The following is a 26,298-nucleotide window of genomic DNA, read 5'->3' on the forward strand; positions in this document are numbered from 1 at the left end:
CTCTCTATTTATGTATTTTAAAACTTCATCAGTGGCCTCAACAGAAGACACATGAGATCCTTATCTGGGGGGCCCTAAGGTCAGCCCTAGCAAGGCAGTGTGTGTGGAATTCTGCTTCTTTTGTATTTCAGTTGTCAATGAACTGCTGATGTTTATTATTATGAACATTCTCTGTAAATGACATCATTGGCAGATTATGTTGTGTTTCCAGATATTGCAGTTGACTGCAGTTGTCGTACCAAATATAGATCATAATGTTAATGAAACAAGACTTTCCAAGATTGAATCAGACGTGCCTCATACTGATCAAGGAGCTGTTCATAGCAAACCCAGTCATTCCCTATAATATGGCAATAAAATCATCAGGCTGTGATTCTTTGATTATCACCATATGTCCTGTCATGCTGATTTTATGATTTTTTTTTTTTTTACTTCATAATTATTTTCTAAATATTTAAAAAAAACTCAATAATAAAATCCATTCACCTAATCGAATCCCAAACCATAACATTATCATCATTTGTCATAGTGTGAAACTAATGTTGGCTCATCCTATGCCTTTTTGAAAGAAGTAAATGTACAGCATTGAAGCCAGTAATACAGTGGGTTTTGAAGTTTGTTTTAGTTTTTCCTTAGGAAAAATGTAAATATTACTGTTTTAAGATGTGGAAGTGCATTTTATGGCAGTTTGTGTATTTTTATCTAATAAAAATTGTGTAGGACGTTTTGCTGCCATATTGTGACATGCTGTTAAATAAACTGTGTTTACAGAATGCTGCAATCTTGTAGCTCAGTGTCCAAATATATACAGGAATTGTTTCAGCACTACATTTAGAGCTCTGGAATCACCTTTAACTTTGCTACATTGCAAATTGCTGTCTTAAGGGGGTTTACATCCATAGATAAAACATGATAACATATCATATTGAGAAGTAAAGAGAAATTAGGCTTGGTGCAATGTCAGCCCTTTCCGATTAATATGATGCTGCATGCTTCACCATGCCAGTTTATGAACGTTTGGTGCCTTTGTAGATTATGGTTGGCTGGTTGGGAAGCCAAGTTTTCTTGACAGATTCATTGAATTGGTCTTACTTAGTATTTATCTTGTAAATTATTTGGTAAGAAAATACATTTAAAATACTCACAAATACACATCAAGCATAATTTCAAATAAAATAATTTATTGTCTATATATATATATATATTCTAGCTACAAAAACACAAACATAATGCACGTTTAAAGTAAATACCCTATTTAAAAAATACAGGGTGGATAACAGTAGTATAGACAGACACCAACCCCACCCCCCCCAGGTCCACTGAGCAAATCTTGTTTTTCCCTTTTATTTGTTTGTTTGGAAAAATGAGATAACTAAGTGGTTGTGTAATACTCTTGTGCACAAAATATTTTAGTTGTATAAAGCAATGCTGATATACTGTCAGAAACGAAGGAAAACCTGAAACCGGGGGGGGAGGGGGAGTTTTACAGCAAGTGAACAGCATTAAAACTTTGATAGCACAATTTTATCAAGAGAATAGTAGGTTGTTTCTAGGAGGTAAAATATATGCATGGGAAGGTCTGTGAATTATATGCTTTAAATCTAAGTAGAGCATCTATAAGCTAAAGAAACACTAGAAATCCACGGCCACCGTGATATAGAAGAGGTGGTCATTTGTCTATACAGTACGTGTGTGTCATATTTCTCTCCTGTATAAAAAAGAATACCTATCCAACTTTGTATTAACATTTTTTAGCATAAGTTATTGAGAGTATATAATTTTGGGACTATATGGGGAGGGGATTTCTGTCTGTCTGTCGCAATTACATTTTTGTATATGTCATTTGGAATACTTCATTAAATTGTAATGGAACTTGTTTTAACATTGTTGAGCATTACTTATTGAGGCTATCGGATTGTAAGGATACGTGAAGGTGCTTCTGTCCGTATATCCGTGTGTTTGTATGCCAGGCTTCCATTTTTGCAGGAGTCTCTTCCCATTCCCATTCCCTATAATGTATATACTGTTGAAGAATGTCATTGTCATCAACATTTTCTGATGGCTCTTATTTAGATTTTACAGCCGTGATGAGCTATGTGTGTTACTGGCATTCTTGTTATATTTAATGAGTATAATATTTCGAAGTGAAAATTTAAAAAGGAAAAACAGTGAAGGGTAACACAAACTAAATGCCAAACTAAAATGATATTTTACTAAGCATGTTGTTATATGTGTTGGTTCTGCTTCACATAAGGAGATGTGCACATTCATAAAAGCCCAGAAGTCAATGTTAATGTTGCTGAAATGTAAAAATACACATACAAAAGCTGAAACGATAATTATATGTATTTAAATTTTGAGCATGTTAGAAATGATCTGCGGAGACTGCTTTTGCGTGACTTGGCATAAATAGGCACTTCACCTTGATTCAGACTGTTTTTTTTTTTTTGTTCAAACTGATTCAGAGGTTTACACTCCAATTCTTGCCTTTTTGTCTGTCATTTTTCTTTGAGCCAGATGTGAACCCAACCATAAGGTAAAGCCCTTGCTGTAGCTACATTTCCATGTGTGAGGCTGTTTGCCAGTATTTTAGCTGCAGTATACTTGTATTTGACAGACATACAATTTCACTTAAAGTACCTAATATGAACCCTTTTTTATCTCAATATTACAATAGCAGTGGATGTGTAGACATTCTGTTCATGTCATGCAGCTATATCTGCATATATATATATATATATATATATATATATATATATATATATATATATATATATATATATATATGTGTGTGTGTATGCTTTTTTACTATAGAAAATGTAAACCTCAGGCACCTCTGGTTAATTTGATCCTCATCCTTCATTAGTGATCAGAGAAAAAGGACCAGGTAAAGTATACATAGAGACCATTTAGAGCCTGATTGCAATGAAATGGGCAGAGTAAGAAATACCATTGGGAGGAGAACCTTGTTCATAAGCTCATTTTTCTTACATACAAGCCTATCAGTTCCAAGCCAGGAAAGGTCATTTTTCAGTGCTTAAAAGGGCATTTGAAACACTTGAAAATTCTTAAAAAAATATGACTGTGAACCTTAGTCAATTAAAACCTTGTAAATATTGTAAAAATAATGTAAATATTGCTATTACCCTTTTAAAACCAATGTAACTGTATGCCCATTGCATATTAATGTTGCCTCTTTAAGTTAAGGTATGATATTTACCCCAGAAGACCCTAATACAAGGCACTGTATTGATAAGAAACACACCAGAAATGATTTGCCTGGTGGCAGAAACTCATCACATTAGGGAACAAGGTGTAGTATCCAAAGCATAAGCAGCAAGTATAGAGAAACATCATCTATAGTTGATAAACCCAGGACTGGAAGACCCAAAAATCTGTCTAACAAGGATGAGCAATACTTGAAGATAATAACCTTAAGGAATAGAAAAAAGAATTGACAAGAGAACTGGCAGAACATGCAACGGTGTTTGAAAGGAGCTACATAGCAAAAAATGTGATGTGCAGTATATTGGGTCAAGAAATGTTGTGGTACAGTACAACACGATGCCTAGATCAATAATGCTAGACAAAGGCATTTGCATAGATGCAACAGCATTTAGTTATTTTATTTCTTATTTAAACAAAAATTTTACAATTGCATCTTCAGATAATAACATTTTACTGCACTGGTATTAGTTTAGCAGTGGTGATGATGCTTATTTTACAAAAACAATTCTTTTTATGGGTGGGTTTGACAAGCTTGAGTGGGACTTATGTTGGCACTGTTCTGTGAAACACTATTATTTGTATTTGGCAAAATGTGAAACTGTATATATGGCATGTTGTTATGCCCCTTATTTGCCTTCTACTGTAGGAATTTGTGTGGGCTGTCATTTTTTGCCTGCCATCCTGTGTTTACTGGCAAGAGCATTGTGTACAAGCTTCTATGCATGCCTGCTTATAAGGACTTCTGTGAAACATGACATAAAAACATGTGAAACAGACATAACTTAATATGAATTGTATATAAATAACATCAACTTAGATAACATACAACAATAAAGTTCAAACACAATCTTCAACACATGCTAATGTTATTGGCCTATAGAGACTATAATGTGTTTTTTTTTTTTTTTTTTTTTTTTTTTTTTTTTTTAAAGTTTGGAGTTTTATAAAGAAGCATGGTATATAAAAATTAAGTGTTTTGTTAACATCAAGGAAAATGCAATGTTCCTAATAATTAGATAAACAACATTGTATCAGAAGTAAACTGTATGAGACTGCATTTCCAGCAGTGGCTAAGGTTACATCTGAAAGTAAGATGTTGTCATGCTATTTCGGAGTGCTCCGTTGCCCTTACTTTTCCTTGTAGCATGACTAAATAGGTTTTGCATGTAGCTTTTCTTTGTCATGAAAAGTTTGCAATACAAATGGACTATTTAAATTAATTCGAAATTTACTAGCATGATAATGTTGTCATACACAGCCATTAAAATCAAGTCTACAAGATAATGGAGATTTTATTATGGGAATGGGGAAATGTGCTTATTTAATACATAATGCAAGTCCAATTTTTCTAGTCATGACACCCATTTGAGCTATCTATAATGTTTATGCAGATGTCAAACAAAAATAACCCTATTTATATAAACAATACATGCACAGATGTAAGCCCTACTGTGTTTAATTTACCTCCATTTGCTTACTTGTCTTACCAGTTAGAGCAAAAAGTGTGCTTTGGCATAATTTATGCATGACAGCAGAGTGATAAAATCAGATTTAAAGCAACATGTAAACTTACCTCATGATTTGCGGAATGCTTTGAATAAAAAGTTCTTAGCAATACAGTGCCTTGTATTTTAAGCTAATGTTTATTTATTTTTTTAAATTTATATTAGTAATGTGTGTAAAGGGACAGTCAACCAAAGCTTAAAGTACTGTTCCTCTATTTATAACTGTCCATTTGTTGATTCAACAATAGTTACTCCAGCAGCCTCAAAATTGTATATAATTTAAATAACATTTATATCACTTCCCTTTGAATAACTTTAGCAGCCATGTAAATAACTAATCAAGGCACTAGCCAGTTACATATATCAAAAGTGGCCAGAATAGCAGGTCATAAATGCAACTTAAATAGGCAAAAAAGCAACTTTCATCTGTTAAACTTTTTTTCTTTTTTTTTTTAATCTGCCACTTTCAAAATCAAATTTTTTATAAACATTAAAGTGTTGTCTTCCCGAACATTTTATAAAGTCATTTGAAAAAAAAAAAAGTTCTTCGGAAATGCAAGTCCAGCTTGTTCACTTTTCAGTAGTTATCCCAGCTTACTTTATAAAGGCATTTGTTACTGCGTAGAATATTTTTTTTTGTTGCTGGAAATTAACATGTCGTGTATACTGTAGCAATGTCGTCTTGGGGGAATTAGGTTATTGGCATAGGTAAGAAATGAGATGCTTTGTTTTCCTTCTTTGTCTTTTTGCCTTTCATCGCTACACCTTTGACTGACAAGGAAACATACATGTCGTTGCCCTTTTGAGTCCACTTTGCAGAGGAATATGTATTGTAATTATTTTCTAGAATCACTTCCTTAAAGTTGCAGTCCTCATTGCAGGTTTTCTGTGTGTTACAAAAAGAAGAACAGTACACATTTATTATTTTTTTTTTTCCTTTTCTTATCACATTAAAAATGGTGAATGATATAACAACTATCAAGAGTTTAGTCAGAACAAATATATCTACATGTTCTACATTTATATTTTAAAAGAGTAATACAACATGTTTAGCAATATATTTATAATTATACTAAATAAACTATGTTACAAATGACAACAACATATATACTATTCAGACTGCTGTACAAGGAATTTTCTAAAACTAAATATTAAAATATTAAAATATAAATAGTAAAAATTGTGTTACTTTCACATTATATAGTTTGAAGTTATTTAAATACATTTTAAAATAGAAAAGTAGAACAGGAAGTTTCACTCGCAAGTAAGAAAATCTCTTTCAAGAACCCTTACCCTGCCATATAATTTTCCAGACTTATTCATTGCCAGGAAGTATTCACTTTCTACCCCTTTGATTGCCACAATTCCAACTGAGACAGTCCTTATTTCCAGAATACCTGCAATGAATCAAAAGATAGATAGTCGTTAAACTGTTGCTGTGGCAATCATTGGTTATAGAAACATGAAGGGGTCTCTGCTGCTAATCAGTTTGTGATACTTCTGGTTTTATTAAAAGCTGTTAAATGGTTTGGGTGGCCATTACAAAAAACACAGCTCATGCAATTGCACATATGGGTAGCAGATTTAAGATTGTTCCCTGAGGAAAAAATAACTGCCCCTTCCCGTTTGCTTTGCACGCTAGTTTGTAGCTTTTGTACTGTAGCTGAACTCTTTGTACCCACAAAACAACAGTACTTTTTTATGGTGCAGCTGTCAGTTTCTCTGAGGGTCTGAATTGAAACTTTCCAAATTAGAGACCACAGCAAACTGAAGTAAGTATATTTAGGTATTCTCTGACACAAAATACCACGTAAAAAAGAAGCCTGTGGGAAAATGTTCACCTTTTTACACAGATTGAAGCCTTAGAATGTACAATAAACACAGTCCAATGACTGTCGAATGAAACCTGTTGAATAATGTTATGTTACCATATTGAATTACATACCGCTGTAATTTCCATATACTTAACGAAAAACTGACAAAAATGGCTGAAATAGCTGAAGGAACCTACCCTTCAAAAGCTGAGACTGTTGGTTATGTTCTGAACCATGGAATATAAAGTATGAAGTGATGAAATTTAACCCATACAGTTTGCATAAAGACATGTACATAAAAACATTTCACAAACAAGTTCTAAGTTTAGGCTTTAAAATACATTTTCTACCTCATTAGCATTGGTAACACTATCACTGATCTGTTGTGCTGATGGTATTTTGTTATTTTCATGATATACAACTTTCTTTTCTCATATATTTAACTAAAATAATATATTCTCATATATATATTGATAGGGACTATATAATATACCCATATATATATATAGATATTAATATATATAAATTATATATATATATAAAACTATAGTTTTAGATATCAAATCACTTCCCGTGCTGTAGGTCACATGGTTAGAGTAGTAAATATAACCCACATCACATGAAGAGAGTACTTACCAGGGAACCTTTTATTGTGTTGGGTTGTATTTAAAAAATATTTAAAGGGTGGCTGACATTGTTACAGATGTTTATAAGAGGTAACACATTTTGAAGTCTCAGTTATCACTGAAAAAAACAAAATATGGTTGCAATATTTTTAACTGTGATTGAAAAACAGTTTCTATATACTCCAGACTTTGTAAAGTGATATTAGTGAATTAATCAAGGAAACTGTCTCATTTGTTTGCATTTATTTTTTAAACTGAACTTTTCTTGAATTGATTACTTATAGGGAAAAAAAGCAGAAGGAACTAACCAAAACATCTACTTTACCTGTTTAGCTTCCTATAGTTTTATCTTTGAAAAATAAGGTCAATAGTACTGTTGCACATTGCTATTTAAAAAGATTAATTAAAATGTACCTTCAATAAATGGGAAGTGGCTTTTAAATCCTGGTAGTAAATGACATATCTTTTAGCATATTAAACTTTCTCTGGAACCTTAGTTAACTTAAATCCCAAGACCTCTTCAAAAGTTTCTAGTTATAGAATTGTGTCTTACACTGTCAACACTGCTTGAGTTAACTGACTTCTCTAACCCTAAGTATGCATCCATTGCATGTGTATGGCCTATTTTAAGACCACAAACCTAAGAGGTCTCAGTAGTGTCAAATAATAAAAGGAGTAAACTTATTTTCATAGTAAAAAAAAAAAAAACAGAAACAAAATGTTATTATTCTCTAAGGCTAGAATTCCTGGGTTTGGGACAAAGTAAAAACCAGAATTTAAAACATATTATTTTACAAGGATAAAATCTCTAATACATGCAATGTTCTCCAAGAGATTCACAATAATACACATTCAACTCTTTGTAGTGAAAGCTGTTTGCCCTTCATGAAAATTATGATCTGTAGTCTTACGTGCAAGTGAAAAACTTGTGCTATTCTCGTAATTTTGTCAAAGTACCTGAATCATTCCCATGTGTACTATTTGATATGTTCCAGTTTCCTTGTTAAATTAAAACCAGACTGAGCTGTGAATTGGTAGACGGTATTGCGTGGTGAAGAAAAAAATCCATGGGAGTCTTTAAAATATTTACACAACTTTGTATAGGAAAAGTACAAATCTATTATTCTAGCTCTGAACAAATTAAATAAATACACACACACTTTTTTATGGTTTATCTTAGAGATCTGAGATCATGCAAGCATACAACAAAATGTCAACATTAGCAGGTGATTGTATAACTTCAGTACACTTTTGAATAGTTGCACCATACTCTGTATTTATTTTAAATCTCCAAACTTATCTAATCAAACAAAAAACTCAGTTTCATTTTAATATCTTTTGGAAAACCATGGAGGACAGAATCTGAAACTGCAAATGAATGAAATGAAGTTTGCTAAGTATAACCTTTGCTTATTATAACCACTTGGAGTAAAAAGAGGTACATGTGACTTTTTGTCAATTTTGTTGAAAAATGATTAATTTTTAACAGCTAAACCAGTAAAGCCAGTAGCTTGTCCTTTCAGGTCACTTAATTGCTTGTTGGGGCTAGATGTCAGACTGGCCAAGAACTGCCTGTGCTGTGCCTGTTCAGGAAATGGATACAGGTCCCTATCATGGTTATTGCCTTTTCTGATGCTAGATTTTACACTTTTCAGATACGTGCCACTTCTGTCTTCCTCAATCATACATGAATGATTGCTGTCCATCCTTTGTGTTGTGACATTACCACTTGGGTCACCTTACTGTTAACAGGCAGCAGAGATTGTTATTTCAAAGCATAGACACTTATACTTGCAAAAAACGTTTAGATGATTAAGTTACAGCAAATATTTAGTAATCCAGACATGTTCATATTAATGTTAGCCAATGCATGTCTGCTTTGCATAAAACTAAACAGCATACAAATCATTTTCTAATTTACTGGCTTGTTAAACCTGTAGAATTTCAGATGGTATGGATTACTTCCACAAAAGCAAAAGCTGTAAAGTCCCAAGAAAGGCTAATAAAACATAATTGTTGACATGCAATTTAAAGAAAATACAACATATGCTTTCTTAAAACAAAATACTGTACTTTTTACTAGTATTGTGAAGCTGCATGTATGAAAGCAAGTGTGGTAACATTTCAAGTGAAAGATTTTACTATACAGTAGTTTTACAAGTTTCTTTTCTTTTTTTTTTTTTTTTTCTGGTACCAGTGTTGCTGTTAGGTAGTAACTGACCCTACATGAAACCACATGCAATACAACAGAATAGTACAATAATAGATTTGGGCATTCATTGAAGGGCTGTACATTTACTCGCGTGAAGTCACTTTCAGTGTATTAGGATAAGTGGCAGTATCAATGTTCTGTGATAAGAGATGGCAAGACATTAGCTGTAGGGACAAAGGACTCTCATAATATGCATGCACTTGAATGTTATAGTAAAATGTATTGTGGGTTTATGTCAGTAAACACAGTACATTAGTGTATTTTATTATTTTCTATATGTCCTATTATCTGACTAATAATTTGTAAATGTTTGTTGGAATTATTTTAAAGAAATAGCTTTATGGATATTTTCTATCCAAAGAAAAACCCAGTGGGTTTAGACATTTGTTTACAATAAACTGCTAGCATTAATAAAGATGTTTGGACATGTTTAAAATTGATTAGTTTGCCTTACCATCACTAATATTACAAAATGCCTATCCTCCTTGACAAGTACACCTGCACAATGTGCAGCACATATGGTCTTTATTGTCATGTGCTAGGTGATAACCCTTTTTTGACTATAGGTTTTTCTGCTCCGCTCTTTACAAAGGCTTCAGTTGTTTCACTTTTGAGGAATTTTTGAGAAATGCAATAATGCTTGTTTTGTCTGTGGCTTACAGAAACATTTGATCCTGCTCTAGATGTATCACTTGCAAAGTTCTACAGTGAATAATATCTAGGATGATTGGGCTAAAACCTTGGCAGTGTGTTTTTTTTTTTTTTTTTTTTTTAAACATTTTTTGAGAATGTAGCGTGCCACTAAAACATATACAGCTTAGTAGGAACAATGCTGGATGTCTCAAAGCTGAAATAGAGGGATTTTACACACATCACACAATGTGCACTTTATGACTGCTTAAGTTTCTGCCACTGCAACTGTTTAGTAGATATAAGGAGATGCTAGTATTCACATATGGGTTGCAAATGTTAGCTCTGCTGTTCAGGGAGCCTCATAACATTTCTCCCCAGCTTGAACAAATTTATCTTACCATTTTGGATCAGCCTTTGGCTAAGTAAACTAATTTGTGGCTGATCCTCAATTCTGTCCTCCCTGAATAGACTCAAAACCCACCTTGCTTTGATTTGGTTCTTGTTAAATACATAGAAATCCGGTGAACAACTGATCCTTGTATGCACAGACTACTCTTCTGACACCACTGGGGGCAGGGGGGGGGGGGGGGGGGGGGGGGGGGGCTGGACAAATGTAGTAAAAAGTTTTGAGACTTTGTTTACGTCTATATCATTTGAAAGTGACTGTATGTGGAACATCAGCTGAACAGGTCTGATTTTTTTTTTTAACTTTCAAAATTGTAAAAGATAGGGACACAATATATTTTAATTTAGTTATTTACTTGAATTCTGCTGAAACTATAAAATATGATTACAATATGTTACCAAGTATGCAGATGTTATCCTGACAGGTATAGGCATTCAAAATCTGCAGAAAAATTGTAGGAAAATTAACAAAGATTTCTGCAGAGAAATGTCAACAGTCTGTGGCCTTTGTTTGCAGTATTTGAAATGTTCTGAATGGCTTCTAACACTATATCAAACAATGTCATGCCTAAATTAATCAAATAATGTTAGAAATTGTAACAGTAATTATTCTTAACAGTTAATTTGAAGAACTTTTTTTTTTTTCATCTGGCCTCCTCAGTAACAATTATTCGTATTTGAAAATGTTCTGTAGTTAATTACGACATAATGTCCAAAAGTATGCCAATTTAGCTTTTTCAGAAGATTATCTGTGTCTGCATATTTCAACTGCCTCTGTTCTTACCACAATGTGATGTGATTATCATTGCCATTTTGCTATCTAAAAACAGCGTTAAATTATATTAAAAAATAAATAAATACAGTTCTTTCAAGCAACAATAATGTGCAACAATAAATGTACACTTCTTTTATTAATTTCCATATTAATAGCTAAATATATACTGCTCATACTGGTAATTATGAGTTGGAAGCTGCATGCAATGCTAGAAACAAAACAGTAAATAGGTAAAACATGCTGTAAAAAAAAAAAAAAAGTTATTCTATTTAAAAATTATGATAACAATCAAAATCTAATCTCTGCTGAAACACGAGCACACAAAACCCAAACAAATTCTCCAAAAAGTTGCCTGTTTGCTCAAAGAAAAGTTGATAACTTTTCAGGGTGAGTGGTTTGCTGGGTGGGGTAATTGGCTTGCATGCAAAGTGAAATTTCAGCCTCAATGAAAAATAAAGACTGAACCCAGACATAATTTGTTTGTTACTGTTAAGTAAATCTAGAAACTTTTACAGTTCAGTACATGTATCTGACAACCACCAGAATGTTATGTTTAAATTCACTAACTGAATCACTGTGCCTTTGAACTTTTTAATGAGGCTTATGTTGATTTAATAACAAATAATGCAGTAAAACAGTTGGAAATGAATGTTGAGGATTTTGAAAATGATAGGGTTAAAGCTATATACAGTAAGTGAAAACATGAAAAGAAATAAATCCATTTATTTGGCTTTCTTTAGCAACAAAAATACACAGAGACTTTTATTGAACATTTGCAGGTTTTATATTTGTTCTTTACTTTTGATTTATGCCACACAGATTCTGTTGTGGAATTCTGTAAAATAGATTTATGGCACTACCCATTTTATTTGAATCAGGAATGTTGTGTTTGATGCTTCATCGTTACAAATACTAGTATAAATAAGCTTGTTGTTGGGGAAACCTTGTGTACAGTGCCAAAACAAAATGACTTTGGCAAGATCTCTGTCTTGATAACTAAAAAAATCCAGACTTCCGTGATTCCCAGTGTCAGAATTGTGAAATAAAGGCTATAAAGCAAATGCTTACCTCTGCATTGGTTCCAGAATAACTTGTGAGTTTTATAAAGACTGAAAATCTATAACTGTGAACTTAAGCCTGACCCTAGCACCACACGCACACACACACACACTGCTCTGCACTGTCTCAACAGTGCACCCCTTCAGATTAATGAGAGCAGAGCACTTCCCCTTGCTGCCACTTGGGACCCATTCCCCTTCTACATACTCTCACTGTTGGCCTTAACTGTTCCCAGATGAAAATGCACTTAGTTGTGTAATGGATTTGAACCCCAGCAAATGCTGACGTCCTATTAACTCTCCATAATGTTTTTTGGTCTAATGGTAATCAATTACAGTCAGGTATGAGATGAAAAAGACACAGTTGTCAGAACAAAATCAGTTTTTTTCTTTTTTCAAAAAAAAAAAAAATACATTTGGAATTTGAGTAATGGCTTTTAGTTTCTTTGCTGTCCATGATTTAGCCTATTATACATTCAAAATACTGTATTTCAAATAACACTAACCAGTTATTATATATTTTATAAATAATGTTTCAAGCTAAGTTAACCCTTAAAAACATTAACCACAGTAAATTTGCACAGTAATTTTGCAGTTTGCCCATGCTTTTTCATGATTATGCTGTGCATTTACCCTAGTGGTTTGCCATGATGTTACATACGCTTTACCGTATCTTCCTGGTCTTTACAATGCTTACCTATGCTTTCCCATGCTTTCACTATGCTCTAGTACACTTTGCTATGCTTTTACTATGGTATGCTTTATAAGGGTATATATATATATATATATATATATATATATATATATATATATATATATATATATATATATATATATATATATATATATATATATATATATATATATATATATCTATATATATCTATATATATATATATATATATATATATATATATATATATATATATATATATATATATATATCGTTTTTAATATAGGGCATTTGTTTTTAAACTGAACTCAGGTACAGTTCATCTAAAAGTATTAATTTTGTTAATGTTGTGCCAAACTTATCATAATGTGTACTAACTTTTGTTTGTATAAACTGAGAAATATGAATCTTGAATAATAACTAAGTAGTCATACAGCATGCTGCTTTCATCAAACTACTGCTTGTTTCCTTATGTGTTGTGCGTGCAGTTGCCAGCCACATCTGTGTGTATCAATTTCCCCGTTTTGCAACGCCAGTTGTTACGCAAGGGACTTTTCCATCCACGCTAAAGATGTAGCCTGTCACGGCAACATTTTTAAGAGTTGAAAATTTGGTAGTTATGAGGGAGAGGGCTGCCCTTTGTAACTCTTTAATGACCGGTTGTTTTTTTGTGGTTGTGTTTTTTTTTTTTATCTACTAGAGTTGTTTCTGATCATGGAGGAATGTGCTAAACAGCCCCCAAAGAATCTGTTTGTTTTCTATAAAAATTCAACATGATTGTACCACTGCGGGTTTAAATTGGTGTAATAAAAAGTGAGCATTTTACTGAGTACCGGAAAGTACTCTAGAGTATACAGTATTATCAGGAGGAACAAGAACCAAATACATTCTTACTTCCATATGTTCTGAAACAGGTGGTGAAGACAAAACATAGTGCTTGTTTTCCAGTTACCAGTTTATGGGAAAGGCTAAGAATTACAACAGCATAAGATGATTTCTATACTTGGGGTTTGGCAGTGGAAGTCAAATGATTATCACATGGTAAATACGACTATCATCACATATGTAATACTGACCCATAATTTTGCAGTAAGTACAAAGGTAATTTGCTTTATAACAAAGTGTAGTGAAAACATGGTAGAGTAAGAATAGTAAATAATATTAAAGCATGGTAAACTGTGATAAATGCATATTTTATATAACATGACATATAAAATAATACTGGAACATTCACTATGACAAACTATGCACCTGTTGTACTTTATAACTGTCATTCTGTTAATATATGCTGTTTTAAAAGGGACGCTGTCCTTATAACTGAGTCTCCTGTCAGGAACTTCATAGAATCACAATATCCTGGCAAAGCTACAACCTGTAACTTTTACTAGATTCATTAACCCTGTAATTCCCATTTCAGATACAATGATTAGCCACCCCTCTCTGTCTATATATATTTTTAAATCCAGCCTCACAAGCAGGAATTTTTCATATGCAGTGCATTATATGTTAACCAACACTCAAACAAAATAAACAGAAATGTTCCTTGCTGAAGTGAAATCTTCACACAGTCATGGCTGTTTGTTATTTTGTCTGCTTACGAACAGCCATCATGTATTTTGTCAGACTCAACCTGGGTCAAAGCCTGTCGACCCACATCCTGAGGACCTAGGACCTGGTTTTACATTACACAGGTTTGTGACCCGGCTAGGAGTGCAAGTATGAAAGGGGCTTTGGGTTTAAGTTATTATCAAGACCTTGTAACATTTTATTAGTAGCACTTTTTTGAATTTTTTTTTCTCTTGTTGTCTGGTTACAAAATTAAATAATCCCTAAAATATGGAATGCAGGCTTGTATACCAATAGACCTACATTTGTAGTACACAGTCAATATAATATTCTAGTTTATACTTTACAAAATTGTATGCAACAAGTAGCACATTTTTTGTTGGTCTTAAGACTGTGGTCATAAATGTTGTAACCAAAGCATTTTGATTGTCAGATTTAAATATTTAAATTTTACATGTGAGACACAGATACCCAGAGAGAAAGCCCTGCAAACATTCAGACTAGGCTGTTCCAGTTGTTATTGAATGCTTGCTGTTTGGTAATGCTTAACACCCGCAATTAATCTATTATGAGCTTCACAACATGCTGGATACATATTAACATATGCCAGCAGTAGAGAATGCTATTAGACTTGTGCTTTTTAAATAGCAGAGACTATATTGTGCTTTACCTTGTATATAAAAACAGATACACTACTAGAAAACATTGTCATACAGAAATGTTATCTAACTCAAAATAAGGTACTTACTGTAACTGTTGTTTTGCTCGCCTGTCCCTTCGATTTTGCCCATTTCATCAATTGTCAGGTACCAGTGTGTCCGACAGAAAAGTCTCCTCACTCGTACATCCCCTCCCTCCATATAGTCATAACTTCTTGTGTGCCGTTCAGGACTGGAACAGTTCGGATTTGCAACCAGTTGCTCTGGAGTCATATCATTGCAAGCTAAAGACACACTGCCCACTAGAAAGATAATGTGAAAGTACAGTCTGGAAAGCAAAGTTGGCAGGATCAATTTTAGCATCCATTTGCGCATTATAATACAATGCTCTGGGTATTCACGAACAACATACTGAAATGTAAATTAAAAAAGCAGGCTATTGCTGCTAGGTCCTTGACCTGGCTTCTAAGTCTTAAATAGTGTTGTTTAGCTTGGTGTTTTTGAAGTATAGTTCCCCCTTTTTTCACTAAAGATGAAGAAAATTGTCTTCTGTAATCCTTTGTTGTCGTCAGTCTTCAACCTGAATGAAAGAGTCTGAAGCAATGTTGCCAGTTGTGGATTTCCTTGCTATTGAATTCATAGATTGGGATGACACTCTTGACAGTAACAGAGCTGCAAGTAAAAATAACACTTAGAGCAATTTTACCAAATTACTAATGTCTTTCTTACACATGAATCACAGCTGGAGTTGTACACTAACTCTGGAACAATGTTTAAAAACAAAGGTTAAATACGCAAGTTTCCTTTTCCAGATTAATTTGGATGACAGTTGCTATAACAACCGGGATGATCGTCTTGAGTTAGAGGCAGATGTAAATTAATAAGCTTTTGACTAAGCTGCAATGGTAAAATAAATATTACACATCTGCTTTAGTTTTTCCTTTATTTGCTCACCTCATACTTGTAGTCAAGCATTTGTAATCATTGACACTTTTGTGGTTGACCAAACTCTTTCCGGAGAACTGCCCACATTTCTCTTGCTTAGACGTCTGGACAGACTGGAGACTTTCAGTACCACCTCTTTGTCATCTTTGCACGTGTAAACATACTCTGAATAGTAGCCAAATTTCTACTCTCACATTCCCATAAGTAACATTTAAACTCTGAATAGCGTTTGACAATATGAAATTTAGGAAAATCTGTCAACAGATTGTATTGCAAAAAAACCCCCAAAACTTACTTTTGTTGTTCTCAGAAGACAGCTCTAAATAACAATATTCCATTTCTATTTTCTGTCTTTCGCAACAAGTCTCTCTACAGCTACAGCCTATTTCTCAATCCAGAAGAGACTCCCGTGGACTCATAATTGTTTCCATATTAAGTGCTAACTTAAGAAGGGGTTTTCTGTGCATCTTCCGTCTGTTGTTCAGTGCACTTCAATAAATGCCTTTTGCTGACCTCACTTGAAGGCAATTAGATCTCAGCCAGTCAGCTGTCACTTGGATACATGAACAGAGGGGGAAAAAAAGTCTTTTGTTTCTTTTTGTCAGGCATCCAAATGGTCATCAGAGAGAGCTATGAACTTTAATAGTTTATATTGCTGGGCTATATATCAAGTTTGTGTTTCCAACAATTGTTTTTGTTTTTTTATTTTTATTTCAGTCAGATTTTACATGAAAAATGTTTCCGAATATTATTGTGCCACTAAATTGTTTTCAACAGGTTTTAAAAAGTAAAGTACTGTAATTGCAAGACACTTCAAGGAAGAGATCAGCAGATGTAATTTTAAATAAAGTATTATTTTGTTTAGGAAACCCTCCGTTTTACTGCTGTATTTATATCTGAAACCAGGATTTACATTTTTAAGCACCTGGCATATTCTTGTACTCAACACTTCAGAAGTTTACATAGTACTTCATGGTCTATTCCCCAAGGGAGCAGAAAGCATTGCGTGCTGGCTGTAGTGTGAGAAACTTTTGCACTAGGCAAGTCTGCTTTTCTTAAAGCAATCAGCACTTATCAACACCTGATCTATTTAGACAAATCATTGCTAGATTACTTTTAGAAAACTCCAGAAGGGACTGGCATTTTTTTTTTTTTTTTTTTTCTGCTTACATAACTTACATTTCTAATGAATAAAAAAAGACTTATTTTTAAATTAAAGAAAGGCATTCAACAATTTGCCTTTACTATGAATAGAACTGATTATCTGAGTCTGAATTTTACCCTGTCTGAATCGGTATCTGTCTTATTTTAATAGAAAGACAATATTTCTACTGAGAGCAGGTTAGTAATTTTTTTAACCTTATCTATTGTCATGGTCGAATATAACAAGATTTCCGTACAAAGTATTTGTAATCTAAATTTACACACACACACACATATAATATATATATATATATATATATATATATATATATATATATATATATATATATATATATATATATATATATATATATATATAAATGTAACTAATTGGCACAGTTACAGTGCTGATAAAAAGTTTGTGAACCCCAATGATAATTATGGAAATTCCATAGTTTTACCATGATAACCTTCTTGAATCAAAACCAGTCTTTTCTTAAATATCCAATAGGGTTTATATTAACCAATTCCATGTCTTTTGAAACAAAATGATGTATGAATTAGTGAGTAATTAAGATTCAGGGTATGAGAAAAAATAAGTGAACCCCTGGTTTTATCAGCTCAATTAAGGGGATAATTAGAATCAGGTGTTTAAATAATTAGGTAGATCTTCAGGGGTGAGTTTAAAGATATAAAGATCAGAAACTTTGTGAGTGGTCTTCACCGTACAGGTGTGTGGAAACACATCATGCCATGATCAAAATAAATCTCTGAGGACCTCAGAAAAAGTTATTGATGCTCATCAGTCTGTAAAGGGTTACAAAACCATTTCTAAGGATTTGGGGCTCCACCAGTCCACTGTCAGACAGTCTGCAAATGGAGAAAGTTCAAGACCACAATCAGTCTACCCAGGAGTGGTCGTCCTACCAAAATCTCTCCAAGAACAAATCGGAAAATCATCAAGGAAGTCACAAAGAACCCTAGAGTAACATCCAAGGATCTGCAGGCTACTCTCGCCTTGGCTAATGTTAGTGTTCATGACTCAACTACCAGAAAAAGACTGAACAAGAATGGTGTTCATGGAAGTATGGCCAGGAGAAAACCACTGCTCTCCAAAAAGAACATTTCTGCCCGTCTGAAGTTCGCCAAAGAGCACAGAGATGATCCACAAGACTTCTGTAATAATGTTCTCTGGACAGATGAATCAAAAAGGTAGCACTTTTTGGCCTCAATGAGAAACGTTATTTTTGGCGAAAACCAAACACTGCGTTTGAATAGAAGAAAGTGTGATGGTTTGGGGCTGCTTTGCTGCCTCAAGACCTATATGGCTTGCCATCATTGACACAACCATGAATTCTGCACTGTATCAGAAGATTCTAGAGGAGAATGTCAGGCTATCCATCCATGAGCTAAAGCTGAATAATTCCTCAAAACCGATGTGAGAGACTGACCAACAGTTACAGGAAACACTTAGTTGAAGTCATTGCTGCTCAAGGGGATGCCACCAGTTATTGAATCTAAAGGTTAAATACTTTTTCACACATGGATATTGAATGTTGAATCATTTGTGGATAAATAAATGCTGAAATGTACCATATTTTTGTGTCATTTGTTTAATCAGGTTATCTTTATCTATTATTAGGATTTAGATTAAGATCTGATAACACTTTAGGTTTGAAATATGTGAAAATCCTAAGGGGTTCACAAACTTTTTCTCGGCACTGTATTTTAATAGAATGACATTTCATTTGAGAGCAAGTAAGTTTGTATCTTACTTTAGTTTATTAGAGCCCTAATATTATTAAGAGTGTGTTTCAATGAGTATGCAGTTTTACCTTTTTTCACATTTAACATCCGTTGTTTCTAACAAGACTACACATTCTAGTAATCTATGTTTGTATACAGTACAGTATGTATAAAGCACAAAGCCTTTTTTTAGACACAATGTTACGACTTTCTTGTTACAAATGCATTGGCAACAGATGAATTAAAAGAAATTGCTTGTGAACTTTTATCCACTAGCCTAGCTTATTTTGTTTATATTTCCGATTGAACAAATATTTATACATTGTCTTGCATTTTTATTTGTTTGACTATATGTCAACTTAGTAATTTATGTTCAGTCAGGAAACTCAGTAGGCAATAGATTATTTATTCAAACATAGACTAGACAACACTACTACATTGTTCATATTTTACACTACATTCTTTGGCCTTTGGCCTCGCCTCTTGAGGTGCCCAGAAATTAGCTCCCACATAATTAGTAGAGAGGCTGACCACAGGGAAGCCATGGGCAGTGGGGGGGTGGGTGGTTTTGGGGAGCAGGATAGCTGCCCTCCCAGTTATACAAAGCCAGAAAAGCAGGTGGAGGCTGGGGAGAAGGCGATGAACTCACAGAGGGGATGTAATGGATTGAGGTAAGATATCCTTTCCTTGCCGATCACTGGATGTATTGTTAACGAAAGACAAATAAGACACCAGCTATTTGATGGATGATTTGATCTGGTATTGGTATTTACGTGTTTTGATCTAAGGTTGAAGTAATTTCCCTGCCAGAACCAGGCTTTGCTTAATTGAACACTGGAGTGCATTTTCCAAGACCATTTGCCAATATGCTTCAAAAGTGATACTTTTCATATGTTAATGATTTTCCTGACTCAAATACATTGTTGATGCTATTTTTCAGCTGCAAAGTCACCAGTGGAATATTGTTTTCAAATGTTCAGCTGCTTTATGATCATTCATATTGACATGTTTAAATAGCAATAAGATCAAGTCAGCCCAGCCCCACTTACCCAAGCTAGGCTAAATACACATACCTTAGTTGGTTCAAGGTCCCCTAAACGTGATTTGTATTGAGAGAACTTAATAAGTACAAAAGGGAGAATTATCCAGAGAAAATACAAATATTCTTCTCCTGTCTGGTCCTTATGGAATTAGTTATGTTTGAGGGTTGCAGAAACATGTTATATTTCTCAATTGATTCTCTTGTGAACCCTAAAGCAATGATATACTTTATTAGGAAATCAATTTATATGGCAATGTACCAATTAATAAGATACATGTTCATGACCTGCAGGGATAGTTGGGCACAAAGCTCCTTTTGAAATCTGCACATCAGTTTAGTTCAAGTGCTAAAAAAATACAGTTCTGCTTTGGTTTATAGTATTTCTCTGTCTTCTAAATACTGTTCCAGATGGCCATTGTCATACAGGTTGTTTAAGTTTATTGTTTTAAATTGTTGCCTGTTTCATGTTGATCAAAGAGTGCCTAGTAAAGAGAACCAAATTACAAGTGATTAAGGTTTACAGTAGCAGAGGAAGTATTGAGCCTGCAGGCACACAGGCCCTGCGTGAGTACACCTCTTTAATTTCTACCAGCCCTTCTGTTTTTATAGCAAGATTGATTATTGACAACAACACGGGAACTCTGGAAATTATTTGCACATTTAGCAAACATGTTAGAAACAATAAAACTGTACCTTTTTATTTTAATGGACTACCATTGTTAAACCTGTTACAGTTAATAAAATCTAAGTGCATGCGGTGGGTTTATTGCAATATGACACGCAACCATACAAGCTACAACCTAGTCAAAATCCTGCTGGCTTTCGAGCTTTAGTGAAATTGAAATGATCAAACCCCAGATTTCTAATATTCTGAATTTGATACAAATTAAAGAAGCCAAAATATTTGGGGCAGTTTGTATTGGATTGAATGCTCCTTAACATTCAATGATTAATATCACAGTTAGTATCTTTTATTTGAACTATAAAAGCTTAACCTTTTTTTTTCATATCATGTCTATGCAGTTAATGTGGCCTATAATTGTAATAAAAACAGTTGTGTACAGGATAATACAGTTAACACCTAGTTGTATCAGGTTAATACATTCATGTTACTGATTTAATTACAAAAGTGGTTCATTATCTCAGTGTTTCTAAATATTGCTTTATGTAATGTTGTATAAAACATGCCAAAAAGCTTTGAAAAAAATTAAGCTTTGTGTCTTTGATGGCCAAAAAAAAAAAAAACAAAAAAAAAACATTAGCTTGTCTATTTAGGGTTTTTCATCTCAGAAAACTATTAAGCTTCTTTTATTTGTGACCTGTCTAAACTCATTAGGGAGATAGACAGGCATGAAACCTGTGTGACATGACAATCACAGCTGTTGCTTTGAAGGCATGAACTCCAGTTAACTCTGTATCTTAACAATATCACAAACTTGGTTAATGGAATGCATCTTAACACACTTCTAAAACAGAATCCTTGTAATATAAACAGATGCTTTTATTTTTTTAATTTTATATAATTTGAAAGGATGAATAAAATTGATTACCAGCAAGTCCATATTTAGTGTACGAGCCCCATGAAAACAACTTCAGTACATTACCAACAACAATATAGTATATTAGGACTACATTTTTTTTAAAAATTGATTAAGTGCTGATGAAAAGTGGTCAGTGATGGACTAACATAAAGCAAGCTGTACACGTGTTGTAAGTCCTGGCCTGTGGGATCACCCCTGCTAGTCAGTCCTGGGATGAAATTAACAGTTCCAGTCTGCTGAGGACTGATGGTTAAGATGACTAAACCAAATACATTTCACTTGTGACAGATCACACTTCCAAAAATTGTACGAACCCCAATGCAGAATATCACCACGAGTTTTGACTTGTAAGACATATTAATATATAATTTGTAAATGCATATTTTTCTGATTATCAGGTTACACTGATATTTTAAAGTAAACCTTATCTATGATCTTTATCAATTGAAACTACATTTATTAAATGTCAATTTTATAGTAATATGCTGTCCAACAATGTGCATATAATTATAATAGCAAGATATAGTTTGATGATTATTGTTTATTAAGCATACATATATCAAATATTGCATTTCTGTAAAGTAACAGGGATGCTATTTTAAAGTTAAAAGTAATCATAATGTCACAAACAATACAGCAATACTGTATGTCTCAAAAACATGCTGAAGTGTTACAAAGTGCAGTAGAGTCTGCCATCTCTTTAATTCATCTTGCTTCTAGCTCTTCTAAAATACAACCCCACATGCAATTCCATGTTTACTTACATTTAGTAGAAGTCTTTAGCTGTGATCTTTGCTGAAACAGGGATCTTCATCTTTAGCATCAGGCTGCTTTCTTTCCCCCACAGCATATTGCAAAGTGTTTCAGAAACTGTTTCCTTGACAAATGAACGCTTCTCTTCCTTGATCCTAACAAAAGTATGTGTTTTTGCAACAAAAGGTGATAGATTGTAACAGCTTACCAATGTGAATGAGGTGTGGAAACGCTCAGTAGTGAAGAGCTATTTGTCTTCTGCTACCCATTTCTCTCAGACATGGCAGAATTATGAGAATATCCTTTAAACTTTGACCTCATTTATTTATTTATTTTTAAATATAAAATCTAACCCCCTAGCATTTGCAGTGGTGTTTAAGAGTACCCTGTAACTTAATTATTTAATTTGGTATCTTTAAGTGGAAAATTACCTCTTAAATGGCTTAGTGGGTGTTTCTTAATTACAAACCTAAGCATGGAACTCACAATAATTAGTATGCTTGCAAATTAATATACTGTATGTTATCTAGCCCAACATGTACTTTTTAATTGTTGCAAACCACATATTTATTTTAAATCATGCCGTGTGTTTAGCATGTACAGATTATTAGCATACCACTGACCTGTATATTTAACAAGACGTTATTTATCAAAGAAAAGCTGGTGCTGAAGATTAATATTACTCAGAAGGGTTATTCTAAAGTTTTCTAATCAGTCCAAGTGAACAAATCATGCTCAGCTCACGTACATGTAATCGGTATTTTGTTTTGAAGTGCACCATATAAATATTCATTTTACAGAATTACGTTGTAAAGTGTGTTTTTTCAAAGCAAGTAATGGGATATCAAGTTCTGTGAAAGGATCAAAAGGTACTGTACCTGTTGAAATTACATGTAGAAAATGCAATAAATCAGTTGTCTGTTACTCGAAAAACACATGCAAGGGTCTCAGGTTTGAACTGTGGTTCTTATTTCATTCGTTTTTCTTTCCTTCCAATTTTATAGTTAGCATTGTTAATTTAACTGCCTCTTCTATGGTGTGATTATTGCACTAGTTGACCGGTTTTTATTTCACTCATATAATTCATTTTCTGAATGTACAAATGTCTGGATATTAATTTTTAGTACCATAAAGTGTCAATGCTTTCTTGAAAACTGTATAGAAGCATTTCCAAGCAGTTTTATCATTACGATAATGTGGTGCAATTAGCTTCATGTAATTCAGTTTTTAAAAGAAAACTAGTTATATTTCTGATAGAATATGATCATGTGATTGCAAGAAAGCCTCATTCTAGAACTAAGCTTACATAATAAAGTTTTTTTTTTTTTTTTTACAGGTGGCATACATATGGGTCCAGGCAATTTAATATCTTTCTTTATATGATTCTTTATCTTTTCAGTCCCATGAGATTGCTGTTATAATGAAATATGTGATACGTACAGAACTGCAGCATCTGGTATTTATTTTGTCCTAATTGTACGAAGGACAGTGTCTACAGTACATGAGATCATCTGTTTGCTTAGATATTTAACATATACAAAAAAAAGATGAATCTAAACATAACAGAAAATCTGAAAACCTGCCAGTAATAAAAAAAAGAGAAAAATGTGTGTGAAATATGATGTCATCAGAGAGATTGATGATCATTGTAAATGTGTCAGTATTTGCATTATCTTAGTCAAACCTATATAATTGTTTATGTTCTAGTGACGCTACCTTAAAAAAATAAAGAATACATGTTTTTAAATGCAATAGAATATGACTGTAACATGTTCTTTTAAAATGCAATAGAATATCACTAGTCTAGACTAATATTAAGATTTAGAGATAAAACAGAAAAAACAACATACAGTTAATGGGATTATTTATCCAAGAAAGAGTAATCTCTAAACTACCTTTTTTTTTTTTGTTTTACTTAAAAAATATTTATGTACTGTAGCAACATTGGAAAGCCTAAACCAACTGTTACTTATAACAGCAATTGTATTGGAAACCTCCCACAATGATATCTTAATGACATCAAATGATAGCTTCATTGTCTTTCTTTCTTAGCAAGTTCTCTGGCTGTGAATATTTGGAAATCTGCACTGAATTAGGATTGCATTCTACAAGCTTGACAGTGTCTCTGGGCTGTAATTTACAAACCTTAAAACAATAATTTTTGTTAGCAAGCTTGTGGAAAAGTGGATGTTATGAAGGACAATATATTTAATCAAAACTGAATTTGCTAAATGACAGCTTTTTGCAAAACAATCAATTTTAATTCAAAAGTGAATCCAGAAATGACAAGAAAAACTGCAAAATGTAAAACCAGGATTCATCTTCTGTGCAGGAAATTAGTCCTAACAATATAAAGCGGGAGCCAAATAGAATTTGGTTTTTGTACAAGCCTGTTTGAATGCTATCATATATGTCATTTGTAATACTATATTTTAATATTTGTTTGTAATGTTTTGCATTAAATATTGGATTTTTTTGTATTCTGGCTGTGCTGTCTGCCAACAGAATGTATATGAAATGTGATGGGCCATTCCTGTGTAATTGTTTTAAAATTAATAAAAAACATATGATATTTAACATTTTCTTTTCGATGTATTCTAATAAAAAGTTTATTTCTTGCATATGCACTGTTTGAAATTGACAGCCATTATATAACTAGAAAATAGAAATATTTCAAATCGCCACTAAATAAAAAATATGCACAAAGCATTTGCTTTATGTGATATTATTTATAATGAAAATGTAATTTTTTTTTACTATACCTTATACATTTTGTATTTCTCTCATTAAATTCTAAACAAAAATATAGTTCCTGCAATATTGTAGGAATTACTGAGTTTCTAAATGGGTAAATAAAAACCATAAATCTTAGTTGACGTGACATGTTCAGTTATAACAGTTTGGTAAGGTTGATCATCATAGCCCTAGCAGTAAAAACAGCCTATAAAACCCATCAAGCTTTTCCTAACCATACCAAAGCAGAGAATTAGCTTTACAAGTTGACATGCTTCAAGTTTTTGTAATCTCTATCACTATCTCAAGCCCTACTGTTTCTGAATTGGCCCTGTTGTTTCCTCCAGTCCAGTCTTCCAGCCATGACCCAGTGACATCATCCATGTAGACATGGAGGAGAAGAATCAGTAACTCTTCCCTCTGACAACCTTGGTGAACAGCACAGTCCCAGGGTCTAGATTTCTGTCATGCACAGCGTGATTGAGAAGACAGCCAGCTACCAACATTGAGATGCTATCTGGTTATCTGGCATGAATTCCAGTAGTTTGTATATTAGATTAGATGCTTCTTTCTTCCCATCAATAAAGACAACGCTCGATTTCCCAAAAGTTTCACACAGCTTTTAAGAAACTTGACCCCAAAATTAAATATAATGTATGCATATGTTGCCTCTGTCATACAGAACATTACTTAGAGGTGATGTGTGGATTAAAATTACTGTAGATATTTTTATATTTTAGATAATATAATTGATGACAGCACTTTGATGTGGTATCGAATGAACATTAGACTTCTTAACCTGTGTATGATATCATTGTTAAGCTATGAATGAAAGATAATAAATGGACAGGTTTAGTTTCAATGTGCAGGGGGTATAAGCACAAACGGAATACAATAATTTAACATGTGATAACATTATTTTGTATACTACTGCAGTCCATGGCAGTACGTTTCCAAATTTTAAATTATACAACGCTAGCAAAATGTGAAGGTCTAAATTCCTTAGGCAGTCAAGACTTTAGGTCAGTGGTAATGTCACAATACCAGTGCATTAAGCAAATTAACTCTTATGCCACACTTGGGAATTACTAAATACTATTTGCTTTATACCTGACACGTAACTTGGCACTGCTGTTAGCATTTTCTCCACTCAACCGCAAAAACAAAAGGTGGCAGTGTTATTTTATTTAGTGCAGAGTGGCACGAGAAGTACTGTAATTAAAAACAGTTCTGGTTACATA

The 26,298-nt window shown here is 33.3% G+C and overlaps 1 protein-coding gene across 2 annotated transcripts; it reads right to left on the bottom strand.

Moving 5' to 3' along the window:
- Positions 1 to 3,595: 3,595 nt before the first annotated feature.
- Positions 3,596 to 16,535, bottom strand: fgf7 (fibroblast growth factor 7). 2 transcript variants are annotated; one of them, XM_041219359.1, is made up of 4 exons: positions 16,395 to 16,535; positions 15,244 to 15,826; positions 6,027 to 6,130; positions 3,596 to 5,619 (listed from the first exon to the last, which is right to left on the bottom strand). In XM_041219359.1, the coding sequence occupies exons 2-4, from the start codon at positions 15,527 to 15,529 to the stop codon at positions 5,425 to 5,427; spliced, it is 585 nt and encodes a 194-aa protein (XP_041075293.1). In that variant the 5' UTR covers positions 15,530 to 15,826; positions 16,395 to 16,535; the 3' UTR covers positions 3,596 to 5,424. The 2 variants fall into 2 exon arrangements, with proteins under 2 accessions (XP_041075293.1, XP_041075294.1); XM_041219360.1 differs by lacking the exon at positions 16,395 to 16,535 and adding an exon at positions 16,109 to 16,224.
- Positions 16,536 to 26,298: the final 9,763 nt, after the last annotated feature.

The sequence above is a fragment of the Polyodon spathula genome, chromosome 19 (assembly GCF_017654505.1).
Source record: "Polyodon spathula isolate WHYD16114869_AA chromosome 19, ASM1765450v1, whole genome shotgun sequence".
In the NCBI taxonomy this organism is placed as follows: domain Eukaryota; kingdom Metazoa; phylum Chordata; class Actinopteri; order Acipenseriformes; family Polyodontidae; genus Polyodon; species Polyodon spathula.